The sequence below is a fragment of the Malurus melanocephalus genome, unplaced genomic scaffold (assembly GCF_030028575.1).
Source record: "Malurus melanocephalus ecotype Western Australia unplaced genomic scaffold, MMel_1.1 scaffold_24, whole genome shotgun sequence".
Classification (NCBI taxonomy): domain Eukaryota; kingdom Metazoa; phylum Chordata; class Aves; order Passeriformes; family Maluridae; genus Malurus; species Malurus melanocephalus.
Window position 1 is genome coordinate 3,079,746 of NW_026623256.1, and position 14,295 is coordinate 3,094,040.

At 40.0% G+C, this 14,295-nt stretch overlaps 1 protein-coding gene across 1 annotated transcript in view; it reads left to right on the top strand.

Annotated features, from left to right (window-relative positions):
- The first annotated feature begins 6 nt into the window (after window positions 1-6).
- The window catches only part of PRKAR2A (protein kinase cAMP-dependent type II regulatory subunit alpha), a 59,172-nt gene continuing 44,883 nt past the window's right edge, over window positions 7-14,295 (top strand). The window contains exon 1 of the mRNA XM_057390350.1: window positions 7-436. Coding sequence (XP_057246333.1) covers window positions 187-436 — 250 coding nt within the window. The 5' untranslated portion in view covers window positions 7-186. The remainder of the gene's footprint in view (window positions 437-14,295) is intronic.

Genomic DNA, 14,295 nt, shown 5'->3' on the forward strand with positions numbered 1-14,295 from the left:
CTCCCGCCCCGTCCCGTCCCTCCCCTCCGCGCCCCGCGGCTCGTGTGACCGGAGCGGCGGGAGTCGGTCCGCGCCCGCCGGGGAGGCCCCGAGCCCGCACCGACACCGCCACCGCCGGCCGCGGACGCGGGGAGGGACGGAGGCAGGGAGGGAAGGAGGCGAGACGGCCTCCGGGTGTCCGGCACCATGAGCATCGAGATCCCGCCGGGCCTCACCGAGCTGCTGCAGGGCTACACGGTGGAGGTGCTGCGGCACCGGCCGTCCGACCTGCTGGGCTTCGCCGCCGACTACTTCGCCCGCCTGCGGGATGCCCGCGATCTGGAGGCGGGCGGCGGCCGCAGGGTGGTCAGCTTCGACGGGGAGCCCATGCAGACCGAGTCCAACGGCGACGAGGAGCCCGACCGCGGCGACGACGACTCCGACTCCGACTTCGAGCGTAAGTGCCGGCGCTGCCTCTGAGGAGGCGCCGGGAGCGCGGAGTCCTGCCGGGGGGATGCAGCCCGGGGCCGTCGGCCGCCTCCCCGCCGTGCCCGGTGCCGCTGCCCGGTTCGGCGCCGCTGGGCAGAGCGGGCGGCAGGGAGGGATTGAATGGGGGAGAGGCTCCGCCGGCGCCCGCATCCCCGCGGTGCCGCCGCTGCCGCCCCCCCGGCTCCCCGCGGGCTGCCGGCCGTGCCCCGGGAGCCCCGGATCGCCCCGACACTGCGGCCACAGCCTCGTCCCGGGGGTGTCCGGCCTTCCCCAGGGCGGCCCAAGTGCCCCGGGGTCTGACCGGCTATCACCGGGCAGCGAGCGCGGTGCCAAGCATGTGATAGGGAAGATCATGTGTTATTGTGCAACCTCTTCTGCACTTATCTTTACATTTCTGTCTTTAAATCATTGTCGGCGAGCGTGGTTGGGTTTTTTTTTCACTGAAACTGGCGTGGTTTATTACCGCTGGCGTGTGTGTAAAGTGGTTATTATAAAGCATTGAAATAACTTTCRCTATTTAGCAACATTAAGATTCAGRGGCACCTATATGTTYYTGTTTATTCTGCCAGTCTCCAGGATAGAAAAGATACTTAGCCTGAGCTGGACAATGGAATGCCACTTGCCACTGAATTTTTATTCTGTCAGAATTGTACTGTGTGTGTTGGGCTATTCAGAGTGTTTGTAATTTGGGCTGTAATTGAGCCTCAGTGTGAGAAGTTATTCAAAATGCTTGTGGATGGTGATACTTGGCACACCCAGAATTTTGGATCTGAAATCACTGAATACTCTCATTATTAGAAAGTAGCTCAGAGGGGAGGGAAAGGTGAGAAAAGGCGTGCTTTCCCTGAACTTTCAGTGCCCTCGTTTGAAGGTCTTGTGCCCTTGACCTATAACGTAAAGGTTTCTGACATTATTGATAGAGGATCCTCTTTTAGACCAATTACTGGATGTCACTTTGTGGATGAAGTGTGCTCTTAACATCCACTCCCTTGTTAACAGATTTAGAGAAATAGGAAGAAATTAAGAAAAAATGGAACAAATAATTATTTTTATTAAGGAAGCATTGAGACAGCAGCTGTCTTTGCAGCCCTTGTAGGCTGGGAACTTTACAAAGTGAAACACATCTTTAGCTCTTGAAAATAGCCAACATAAAGAGGACGTCAAATATGCAAGAGGACAGGAGTGAAATGTACAGCCAGAATGAATTAAAAACCAGTTTGCAATCTGTTTGGATTTGGATGTTTATTTTTTCTCATGAGAGAAGTTTAGGGCATGAAGAAGAAGAGATGAAAGGTGAAGGGTAAAGACGTGGACACTGGTGGTGACTGAAGTTAAGGGGATTTTCAAGTAGAAGCACAGATTTATGGAAATTACAAATGATTTTTTTGTCCTGCAACCAAGTCAGCAGTATTTTCAAACATTCTAAATATGAATWCATTTAGAGTTTCTTGCAGAACGTATTTTAAAATTAAACTCCAGGTTGAAAAAATTGCAGTAGATAGCTGGATGTAATTTTAAAAAATGTGCAATATCTTTGTATTTAATATTTTCCTTAAAAAAAAAAGGAACCCATATCACAAAAAAACCCCAGCTAACAAAACCAAGCAAAAAAACCTACTCCACCAGAACATCTAATGTCTTTCAGTGCAATTTTGCTGTTTTGTGATCAGTTCACCTAGATTTAGGGTTTGAAATATCATCTTCAGGGAAGTAAGTGTCGAATTTTCCTGGTGAATATTGCAACTGCAGCTGGAAGGATCCTCTGAAGTTAAATRTTTTCAGATAAAAAGGTAAAAATTTGATGGTGGCATTCAGCTTTTCAAATGCAGCTTTACATGGTGAGGTTGTCCAAAGCAGAAGGGTGGTTCCTTTACTTCAAGTGTTCTGCTTATCATCTTTCTATCTTAGTCCGAGAGAAAATTAAATTAACAAGGCTGGGCACTGTCACTTGTTGTAGTAGAACCCTTTAGGCAAGTGCCACTGTCAGTAATGCTGTCTTGCTCCTTATCTGAAAATCCATGCTCTTCCCTCCTTGTGGTTTCCYRWGAACARTWCCATGTTCTCTGTAACAGCAGGTAAGGATCCCTCTGCAGGGTCGGGGAAATTATTCTTTCTTACCTTGTTTAACAGTGTGGATGTCAGTCAGTCATGGCTATGTGTTAATTAGGTTTCTGTTGTAATTGTTGTCTCTATCAATGAGAAAAATGCAAGTCAGAGGTTCTGATTTCTCTGATGACTGTCATAGGTGTGACAATACTTGTGCCTTGTGGAATACCAGATCCTGGGTGCTTAGATCTGCTTAGCATTTAAAGGGCATTTGGAGATAGAGAAAGCATGCACAATGAGAGTCAGATAATCTCACAGAACAGACCCGAGTCCTGTTTGTTAAGATTGCAGTTTTTCATCTTGGACAAGTTAGGAAAGACTTCAGTGAATTTCACTGTGCTTTCCTAGGTTATGCTTTCTTTTCCTTTAAGTTGCTGTGACAGACCAAATGGACGTTTTAAACATGTTTCTGTGCCTGTTTTTAAATATAAAGATGAAATTGAGCAGTTGTTTTTGTAAATGATTATGTTGAGGAAACATAAAGCTAGTTTTAAATAATTACCCTTATTGTGTATGTTTGGAGTAGGAAAGATCTGCACAAATAATGTGCTGTCTTTATGTGTGTCCTTCTGGCCCAGTATTAAATCTGTGTATGTCGCTAGGCTGCATCTGCGTACTCAGACTAAGAGAACATTTTAGATAAATTATGTGGGTTTTTTTTGTATGCTTTGAGTGTATATGGTARCAGAAGCAAGAATAACTAAAAGTCAGAAGGAGATCCTGGCCTTTGTTCATGTAGTCATAGTGATGCCAGTGGTTTCTTTTCTGCCATGGTGGCACTCCATCCATGTGGTAAAAGTCACTGAAACTAGCTAGGCTACAAAAAAGACTTTTATTCTCTTGTGRTGCTTAAGGAATTATTTCCAGGTTTATGTTTCCTGTCTGACCCCCCTGGARTTTCATCCTTCATTTTAACTGTTTTTGTGTGTGTGATCAAAGGACATGAGGGCGTGGCTATTCAGGAGAATGCATTGTGAAGCATGTACGGAAAGAAAAAGATGTTAATTCTGATGGCAGAACCTCYAGAAACATTTATCCGCTGGGCTGTGGCAGAGAATGTAAGAGACAAAAAGCTTTCCTCAGAGCCTTTATTTGATTGGTATAACTGCAAAACTGAGAAGTTGATAGGGTTGGGAAAGGTGCAAAGTGAGAGCTTCAAAATGGCTCAGAATGTAACCAGGAATGGATACGTATTCTTAAAAGTGTGTCCTTGACCATGACACTWACACTTTTAAAAAGGAGGCTCTGAATGGTGTTAAGACTGTGAAATTAAAGCCACAGAAATGGTCTGTTCTCTGTTTTAGTCATGGCTTTGGAAACCTCCTGTTGAGGAGTGCATGTGAAGGAAGGCAGCAGCTCTGCTTCCCTGTTCCTTGAGGCAGTTGCACAAAGGTGCWAAGTGCTGTACCAATAACTTGCTGTTTTGTCTTGTTGTTTGTAACAATAAAACCACCTGTATGTGTTCTTGTAGTTATTAGATACAACTAATATGAAACTAAAATATTTTTGGCATTATACTAGCTTGAGCAACTCAGGTGTTTCAGCTAATTGCAAGTATTTTAGTGCAAATCAAATTTTTCCTTCCCAGGATTTCACCTTGATATTGAAGGAAAGCTTATGTGCTTTTCAGCTGCTTCCTGAGCAAAAGAGAACCCTTCTTAGTATTTTGTTTTTGAAATAATCCTCTTCAGTATGCTCTCTTGTTGTGAAGGGAAATGGTRCATATGAATCTGGATGGACAGGTGAAAAGATTCTTTAGCTCTGCCTGAGCTTTTCARTTAAAATTCAAGGATTTGCTAAATGTCATCTTTAAAACATCAGTAGAATATCTGAGCAGAAGGGAGTAGAGAATGCACTTTTACATCGGTAGATCTTGAATGTGATACAGAATAAGAGATCAGTTCATCTGTGTAATATTTCATGTTTTAATTCCAGAAACACTTGATATTAAACCTGTTTTAGATTGCTTGTCTTCTTAAACATCGTTGCTTACGCTTCCTTATTCCGATATGCTGTGGAATTCCTCATGAATTACTGTGTTGTATCAATCACAAAGCATTTATGATCTGCCTACATCAATTGACAGGTCAGGCATAACTCCTTGCTATTTCCCTGAAATAATTYGATGAAACTTACTGAATGATAGGAGTTGGATAATGCTAAGACTTTTGCAGTATAGCATAAGAAGAATAGCAGTCCTTTTGAAAAATACTCTTCAGGTTTTCAGATGTAATTCGGATTCATGGGATTGCACATGCGGCTGTGAGATAGCATCAGCTTTAAAATGAAAGTACTTTGAACTTTTTACTAGTGRTTTTGCCTACCTACTTCATCCATAACTGTTAATTAACTGTGAATAAAGCACAGTAGCTCTCTCCTCAAATATGTAATACAAATTCAATCCTAAGAGTAGCTATTCTATTTAAAATCTAGGCAGCGCAGTGAGCACTCTCATAATCTGATAATTACTGGTTCTGCATACCTTTTTTTTTTTTAAATAGTAGTTATAACAAAGGTGTTTTGTGCACTACTTAAGTAGTCTTAGATTTTTAGGGAGGTGGAGGAAAAAGCTATAGATCAGTGCTGGGTTAATGGTTGGACTCAATGATATTAAAGGTCTTTTCTACCTTAAACAATTCTATGATCTGACTGTATTAAACCTTTGAATTTAGTATACAAAGAAAAGAAATTCACATTCTTGTTTCGTGTTTTAAAGGTGTGTTCGAGCAAGCCCAGTGACCTGAAGGTAYAGAAGAAGCTTTAGAGTTTTGTTTATTCTTTGATCTCCATCAGTGACATGAAATCAATTATAAAGCCAAGCATTAATGGTGCATCTGTGTTTTAAGAGGAATATATTTCTGCATTTAATTGTCTAATTTTATTAATTCTTGACAGTATAGTATCTTGAACATATTTAACATAAAAAATATGAAGTGAAAGACTACTGTTGTGCAGCTGCTGTAGTTGCACACGTCTTTGCTTTTAAGAGGCAGCTCTCCATGACTTAAATCTGAAGGATTAAGTAGAGTAGCTGCTGTTAGTACTAATGGAACTYCACTCCCTATATTTATCTTGTTCTCACAGGGGAATTTTGAAGATAAACTAAGTATTAAGAAAGACTGATWTTACTTCTCTTTAGTTGCTTGGACAGAACATGTAAATATTATTTTCTTTTTTTCCTGGGGGTCTTTTTGCTTCTCTATTTGTTTATCACAATAAAATTGCTTTTCAGCATTTGTCTTTAAGGTTAGAATTACTCTATTACAAGGCTAGACTAGGAATTTTTTGAACTAAGTAATGTTGTTTAAAGAAAGCCACCAATTGTAGCTCAGTGGGGCTTGAAGGAATGTTTCATCAGTAATCCTGTGTACAAAGGAAAGTTAATCAGAATGTATGTGTAATACATCCTTACCTGAAATAGTAATAGAACTAAAAGTAAGGAGTAAAGGGATAAAAGGTGCTGACTGCCTGAGAAACAGAGAATTAATAGATGGGTTCACTAAAATTCAGATATTCCTGGGTATTGCTAAATGTATATTGGTTTACATCAGGAAGKAACAACTTCTGTGTTAATTATAAAAGCTAAGTATCTTGCAATAACTTAGAGTTATTTGTAATGTCTTGCCCTCAGCACTGTTAATGTTCCTGTAGCATCTGTTAGATATTCCTTACTTTGGAATCTCATGAGAAAAGGTATCATCTTACTTCAGTTTGCACTTAGTAGCTTGATGTAATTGTTCTTCTTTAAGTGATCAGTATATTCTAAAATGTGAGGAAACATGCAGTATTTTTTTTTATGTTTGTGTAACATTCCATTTAAATTCATGTTTGCAGTCTGTTGCATACCATTAACTTTTCACTTAACTCCTAGGGTTGTTATTTTCTGAAAGAGCCTTTGATACTTGTTGTAACTGTACAGATAAATTCTTGACTGGTTCTGCTCTGTTGGTATCCTGCTGTTACTCAGTGTACTAGCCTGTAAAAGAGTATAACTAATGATGAAGGAAGTGGATAACTAGCCATTATAAATAATTGCCAAGTTCTTAAAAGCCTGTGTTTCCATGTCGAAGAAGTTCATTTTAAGAGAAGTTSTATGAAACTTCTGAAATTGTATTCTTCTCACTGGTTTTAAAATTAAGCTGAAGGAAAATATTGTATATCAGCACTAGATATAGTAGTGAACATTAGCTTCTATTTAACTTAGCTCTTTTTTGTTCATTTAATACACTAATATTAGAATGCTGAGACAGTTTTGTCACTGTTCCCCTCGTGCCAATGCTGAAGTTTTCTCGTACCCTCTTACCTAAAATAGAACAATGGAGATCTTGGGGAAGAGGAGACAGCAGAGAACAAGCTCACTTCAAGCTATTCACCAGTCAGTCATTAAAAAGCGTTAATGTCTGACARAGCAGTAGCTCATTATTCAAATGAAGACTGGAAATGTAGCCAAGATGAGCTATGAATGTTTCCCACTGGCTTCAGTAATGTTTTCAGCTTCACGATGATCATTCATACTTTCTTGTGAAAGAAGAGGGAGACAGTAATAACTACAACTCACAAACGTACTGGTTCCTTTTTTAAAGAGATGTTACTCCTTCCTCTGCAATGGTTCTTCAGATTCCTTTAGTTATGCTTCTTTATGTTTCATGCCTGTCATTGCACCAGTACTTGGGTGTGTAACAATTGTTTGGTGGTTTTTGATACATCAAGATCATTTGATTTACGTAGGTTTAATTTTTTTTTCCTGAGGTACTGTCAGTTCCACAGCAAATGGTGTGTATGTTTCTGCAACCTGCAGTTTTAATGTCTTTATACATCACTGTAACAAGAAACAGACAAGGGGAAATAATAAATCATAAAAACATTGGTTAGAAAAATAACTGGTAGGAGGAACTTGGGAAATCTGAGTGTGGACAAGACGCTGATACATAACAGACTTACATCAAGATAGTAATACTAGCAAAGGTTGTGTGCTTATGAGATTCTTTAATGCAAAAGCATATTTTTGTTTTAAAAATADGGAGGTGAAAGAGGGATCATTGTGTGGAAACTCCAGATATCCATTGTGCAGAAGGAGCAGCTGTTTGATGATCAATGGTGTTTTCCCTGTGAGAATTGTTGAGATGATGGCAGTGTTCTCTGTGTGCTGGGAAGGATACTAAGAAGAGAGAGGAGATTTAGAAGAAAGCAGCCTGTCTTATACTGCTAGGATTTGGCCTCTGTTTCATAAATATACAATAAGTCATGTATTATAAAGGCCAGCATTGTATTAGTAGCAGTTCTGCTGCAGTCCTTTCCATACGGGGGCATTTCTTTTCTGTGTAAAAATGGCAGATGATTGAGAATGGCAGCTCTCTGTGCATAGACGTGGAAATTCCCTTTAGGGGAGAAAACATCCTTAGGAACAGCCTCTCTTCAAAGCATGAGGGAGGGACTTGCAGGTATTCCTTCTGTAGCATTGCTTTTATTGTCATTTAAAACCAACAACAACCTTGGGGTTTATCTTGTGAGAAATGTTAAGGCACTCTTTGTTCTCTCCTTTTATTTCCTGGTGGCTTGCAGAACAGCTTTGTTTTTGTGCAGAAATGGTCTCTAGCCTGCAGGGGCTGGCATGATGTCAGCTTTCAGTGTGAGGTCATCTTACAGAAGTTCTGCACTCCTTTTTGGGTGCTACTGAAGTCCAGACCAAGATGGTCTGATCAGGGGTCTGACCAGCAGAAAACTGAGGAAATTGTCATAAAATGTCTCTCTAAATTGTTGTATGAAGAAGGATTAGGATTTCAAGTTGGAGGGAAAGTGCATGTTTTCCCATCACTCACTGTTCWGTTCTTCTGGATCTGAGTGGTTTTGTTGCAGAGCATTGTAAAAACCCGTGTGGAATCTATGTGGGGAACAAAATGTGGTTTTTGGATGAGTTGAGAAACTGCTTTGTGGTTTTCCTCTGTATTTTTGAATCTGCTGTAGTGCCAATTTCCTCATTCTTAGTGATTGCATATTGACAAACTGCTATAAAGCAGGATGTCACAATGGCTCTTCATTTCCATTTTGGTTCTTCCTCCCTTGGGACAGCATATTGTTTTCTGCTTCCTATTGAGAAAACTGTATTCCATAGAAGAAATTTTAAAAAAAGAAAAACACAAATATTTTTGTGTCATTTTTCCTGGTGAGGCTCCAGTAAACACTTATTTTTGTGGCAACACTTGTGCTAATTATGATCGTTCAGGAAGAATTGCTTCCTCAAGGACATCTGTAGTGCAAGGAGCTGGTCAGTGTCAGGTATTCATGGGTATGGGGGGTACCCCTCTCTGAAAGCCCTGTAATGAAAATTCAAAGATGGGTTGCCTTTTTAAAAATATTTTTGCTTTTTTTTCGGACAGTAATTGTTCAGAAACAGTTTTTAGATATTTGATGTTATCACTGTTTCTGATTAAAATTTGTAAGTATTTGTAAAACTCAAAAAGTTTCTCAAAAGGTTATTAAATTATGGTTGATGAATTTATGAAAGATGGTTCATTAAATAGATTAACATTTAGTCTTCTGTCTTTCACACCTTTGGGGAAGGGTGGGGGAAGATTCCATGTGTATTTTTGTTCTAAAATGCTAAAAATTAATACTATTCAGAGTGGTGATGTTTAGAGACCAATTTCTGTGTTGTGTAGAAGTCAAACATCACTGGATATAATGCTTTTAATTCTAATCTTGAGATGGTATAACATAATGATAAAAAGCCATAAACTCCGCTTTTATTTTTTATGAGCATCTCTTATATCCCTGTGAAGTAATTCAAATTACTTACTGCTGGAAACATTTAATTATTAAGTGCTTTACCCTTTTTTTCTTAGCACTATGAAATGTAACATTGCATATTGTGTACTGGTTTTGCTAGTGTTTTTGGCTTTTCATAGCTTTTTCGTGCAGACACTTAGCTTTTCTTAGCTGGAAGATCTGCAGTATGTACATTTGTTGTGTGACTCGGGGGAGTTGTATCCTAGAAGTTCTGCTACTACAAGTCAGTTCATCTGGAAGCTGAACCATGCAGCACTTGCCACCTGCTGCAGCTCAGTTTAGTCAAGGAAATTTTTTATTGTTACATGCAAATATTGTCAGAATGAATGTTATTTGTCCAAGCCTCTTGCCAGGACTTGGACATCCATGAGCAGGTTTGGTATGGTGCTTAGGGACCAGGCTCACTGGTGGATGTAGTTTGGACTCAGTCGTTCTTAACAGCCTTTTCCAACCTAAATGACTCTTTTTATAAAAGAGGATTTTCCCTGGTCTGAGAAGAACACACTGATATTTTTTACTATTATCCCTTCTGAGGAAACAGAGCKTATGTCTGTCTTCACCCTTCCTCTTTCCCAAAAATCCTCTTCCTGTGAAAGTGCACAGGATGCAATTACTGGAAGTGTGTGTGGGGGGCTATCTTGTCAAAATATGTTTTCACATGGAGATGATTCTTTTTACAGCTGTGTGTTTTAAGTAACCGTTGAATGTTGATTTAATGGTGTTAGAAGTGTAAATCTGAAGGAAGAAAAGCTGTAAAATATATTRTTTTGAGATGTGGTACAGAAGTTAGTTTTGTTTATAATTGGGTTGTGTATTGCAGCCTAAATTGATCAGATTAGAATTTAAAGTATTTTAAATTTTAAAACACAAGTATTTATAATCCACTCAAATTTTTTATACTTTACTTACTAAAAGGAGCTGTAACCAARTTATATCTGAATGAAACAAGGTTCACTTGTGAATTATTGATGAATATATTGTACTGGCAGTGAAGTAGTATGTCATGTGGTATACTCGTAGTATCACAGAATTGCTAGAGATGTTAATGATGCTTCTGTAGAATCCCTGATACTYTTCTGTACATTYTCCCTGACGAGTTTGTGCCACCCCYCAATCCTCTGGCTGTCACCCTTCCACAGAGCTCAGGCTGGGCTGGCTGCTGCAGGGGTGTGGAAGGACTGGGAGAAAGAAATTCATATTTTGTTGTCATTAGCAAAGCACCAGACAAGAAAATGATCATGAATTGTAGAGTCAGTTGTGCTCACATGGAGGATCCTGCACCTCAGAGRATGAGGCAAAGCAAGGCAGAAAACCTGGTGTCCAGTGTTGCGATGCTGAAGCTCCCACWACAGCATAAAATCCCATAAATCCAGTGAACCTCATCTATCACTACTGTAGRTAAATCCTCCATAGCGAAGACACAAATGGTGGGTTGGTGTGAGGGTTTTGGTGTGTTGGTTTTTGTTTTGCCTCTTTTTTTTTTAAATGGAAAGCAGGCCACTTCACTTCCAAGTATATGTATTTATAAACAACTGACCAGCATTTTCTGTTTTGGGTTATTAAAAATTATGGTATGATATATAATACAATTTTTTCTGCAAATTTTTTTAACATATCACACATGGGAAGTAGCTCTTTGAATAATTTTTTAAAAAATTTCACAGATCAACAACATGTTGTCAGTCTTTTTTAAGCACTTAATAAAAAAAACCGCAAAACTGTAAAAATCAGAAAATCAGACTTTGAGAAGAATTGAGCCAACTTTATAAATTGTTGATCTGTTGAGAAAGACTGTTTTGAGAAACGTCATTTACAAACTGTTCAGGCAAGAATGAGTCTTCGGTGGTGGTTCGGTGTGCAGGATGGAGTGCTAAATCCTGGAAGGCAGTGATGTGGTGGTAGCTGATAGCTGATTATAGATGCCTTTTGTGACACWGGCTAAGCTGGCTGATATTCCTGTTGGGCTTTGTCCAGGGTGTAGATGGTCCATGACTTTTATGTGACATTACTAGAATAGGAACTAGTTTGGTATATTGCAGTGGTATCAACACTGAACATGTTTAAAAATGCCTAWGAAAGTGCACAGTTTGCAGTTACGAAGAATGTACCCCTGCTAAGAACCTGTAGAAACCCAGCCTATTTCACAGCCTTGCCCTTCCTACCTTTCTTTTTCCCCTTTAAAAAAAACCAGTCAAACAAATTAAACCCCAGCAGCCCAAAATCTATGCTGTGACTTTGTCAGATTTTGTGGTTACCTACCGGGAAGAAAGGATGTCTGAAACTAGAGTCCCTTAATGTATCTGCCCGCAGATGACTTTTACTTCTATTTGCCTTCTGGCCATTGGAACTCAAAACTGGAAGCAAAGCATGAATTTTAATGAGCTGCTGAGTATCTCTATGGAATTACAGAATGGTTGAGTTTGGAAGGGACCTCTGGGGGTCATCTTGTCTGACCTCTTTTGTGAAGCTGGACTGCCTAGAGTGGTTGTCCAACAATGGCTTTTAAATATCCCAAAGGGTAGAGAGTCCAGAACCTTTCTGGGCAATTTATGCCAGTCACCCTCACAGTAAARAAGTGTTTCATSATGTTCAGRTGGRCCCTTTYRGTATCTGAGTTTGTGTCCATTGGTTTTTGTCTCGTCACTGGGTACCAGTGAGGAGGAACTGCCTCCATTGTCCTTCAGAACCCTTCAGGTATTGATAAGAGCTCCTCTGAGCCTTATCTTCTCTAGGCTGACAGTCCCAGCACTTGCAGCCTGTCCTCACACAAGAGATGCTGCAGTCTCCTCATTGTCTTTAAGGCCCTTTGCTGGGTCTGAGAGAGTCTTTCGATCAATCTCTTGTGTTGGGGAGCCTGGAGCTGGACATGGAGCTCCTGCAGGTGTGGTCCTGCCAGGGCTGAGTAGAAGGGAAGGACAGCCTCACTCAACATGCTGATGTTGCATCGAAAGCTGTCCAGGCTACCCTGAAAGCAGCATGCCTTGCCTAGTGCATACAAATGTGCTTATGCTCTGAGTTAAATGTGGATGTGTGAGATTAAGCTCTGAATCAGCTTGAAGTGACACTTGATTGAAATTCCTTGTGCTCTTTAATTCAGATCAAATCAGATGACAGCATGACCTATTGCAGTTTTGTCTTATGTAAAAACACACTGTGTTTCATCATTCAAATCAGTAATGTCAGTAGGAATTAATAATGAAATGTGAAGTGATCCAGGCAARGAACTGCAGGCTTTTAGGTGCCTCTTTTTTTACCTATAGGATGCTATTCTTAAATTCTACCTAGATACCTATAATTACACAATCCTGAACTCTGGTTGACCTGGCAGGTGTAACTGTGTAACATGCCCGCTGGGTGTATGAAACACCAGGCCCTCTCCACGTTGCTGGTTGTTTCTGCTGAGCTTCAAATCTCCTGTTTTATTTTTCTTCTAAATTGCTCTTTTGTAGAAGTAGTTCAGTTATAGTTGTTTCATACTGTCTGTCACATGAGATGCACCTGGCTGTGAGAGTGACACCAATCTGTTTTGTCTGAGACTAAACAGCTAAGAGGCGAAAGGAAAAGCTTCTTACACTACATCTTATCTGTAGCTGACCGTGTTATTTCTTCCTTTATGTTCTAGTMCAAACTTAAGCAGAGCAGCTGCACATCACTGATGGAAAAATCTAAGACCAGCCCTTTTTTCCTTGGCATTGACACAGTTTGGAAGTGCTGCTGCTGTCACTGGTTAGCAATAGGCTTGTGCACTCTGGTTTGGGACTGAAACCTTGCTCTGCCCTCTCAGTTTTTTAAACAATTTTACCCTTTCATTGTAATGTGTTCTGAAATGGTGGCAGATGTGCAAGTACAGGCTTGAGACTGAGCATGTGTGTATGCCCCGAACACAAACAATTGCATCTTTCCCTTCTGTTTAATTCCCTTATCTATGTTGGGMGCTGCACTGAAGCTAAGAGGATCCAGTAATCCAATTAGTCTATCAGAGGAGGGCACTGGAGTTAGAACAGTTGGATCATGATGCCTCTGTTCTGATGTTGCCTTTACTTGCATAATTATTTTAGTAGCAGTATAACTACGTACCTTAATGAGCTGTGGTCTTGAATTTTGGTTTGATTTGTGTTTGTTTCAATGCGGTGGCAAAGGTGGTAATAAATTCCCCAAGAAAATGTGTATTTCATGAAAAGTGAGTATTGCTATTCTTGGAGTTCCTGTGTAATTTTTACATACTGATTYGACTGAAATTTCTTGCAACATATCCAAGATCAGTTTGTCAGTGTAAGGACCAGTTGCTTGTGTTGGACAGAACTTTAGTTTGTGTGTATATGCATGTGCACACACACATACAGTTTTCTCTCTGTAGATTGCTGCTCACTGCCCCATTTGTCAGAAACTTACAGCAGAGTGCAAGCAGAAAATATGCAKATGACTAGGAAAATGAAATTTTGTGTTACCATGGTTTGGCAAGAATTTGAAGCAAATGATAATGCTGTTGACTCAGGGTTAGGTTTTTTTATTCCAAGAAAAAGTAACTATATTGTTCATTCTAGAATAATTTGTCTGACATTGCAGGAAAGTGTCATAATTCACTGAGTGCACCTGTTAGTTGAATTTTTATTCAGGTGCTCTTACATCCTTGAGTTTCAGATTTTTGTAAATGCTTTGAGCTGCATTACTCCATTTTGGTTGCACTGAAGTTCAGTTATCTTTGTTCCCTTTCCTGTACAAGTTGTATCTGTCATAGTGAAAGATGTGAGTGTTCAGTTGTATAAATTTGTTGTCTCTCTTTGAAAATTATGGCCGAATATGAACCATATTTTGCTTATAAGTACTTCAGGGTGCTAGTAAATGATATTAGTTATGGATATGATAGTCAATATTTGATTTCTCAAGATAGCTTTTATATCCTGATACCGCATTATTTAAAGACACTATCAGCCT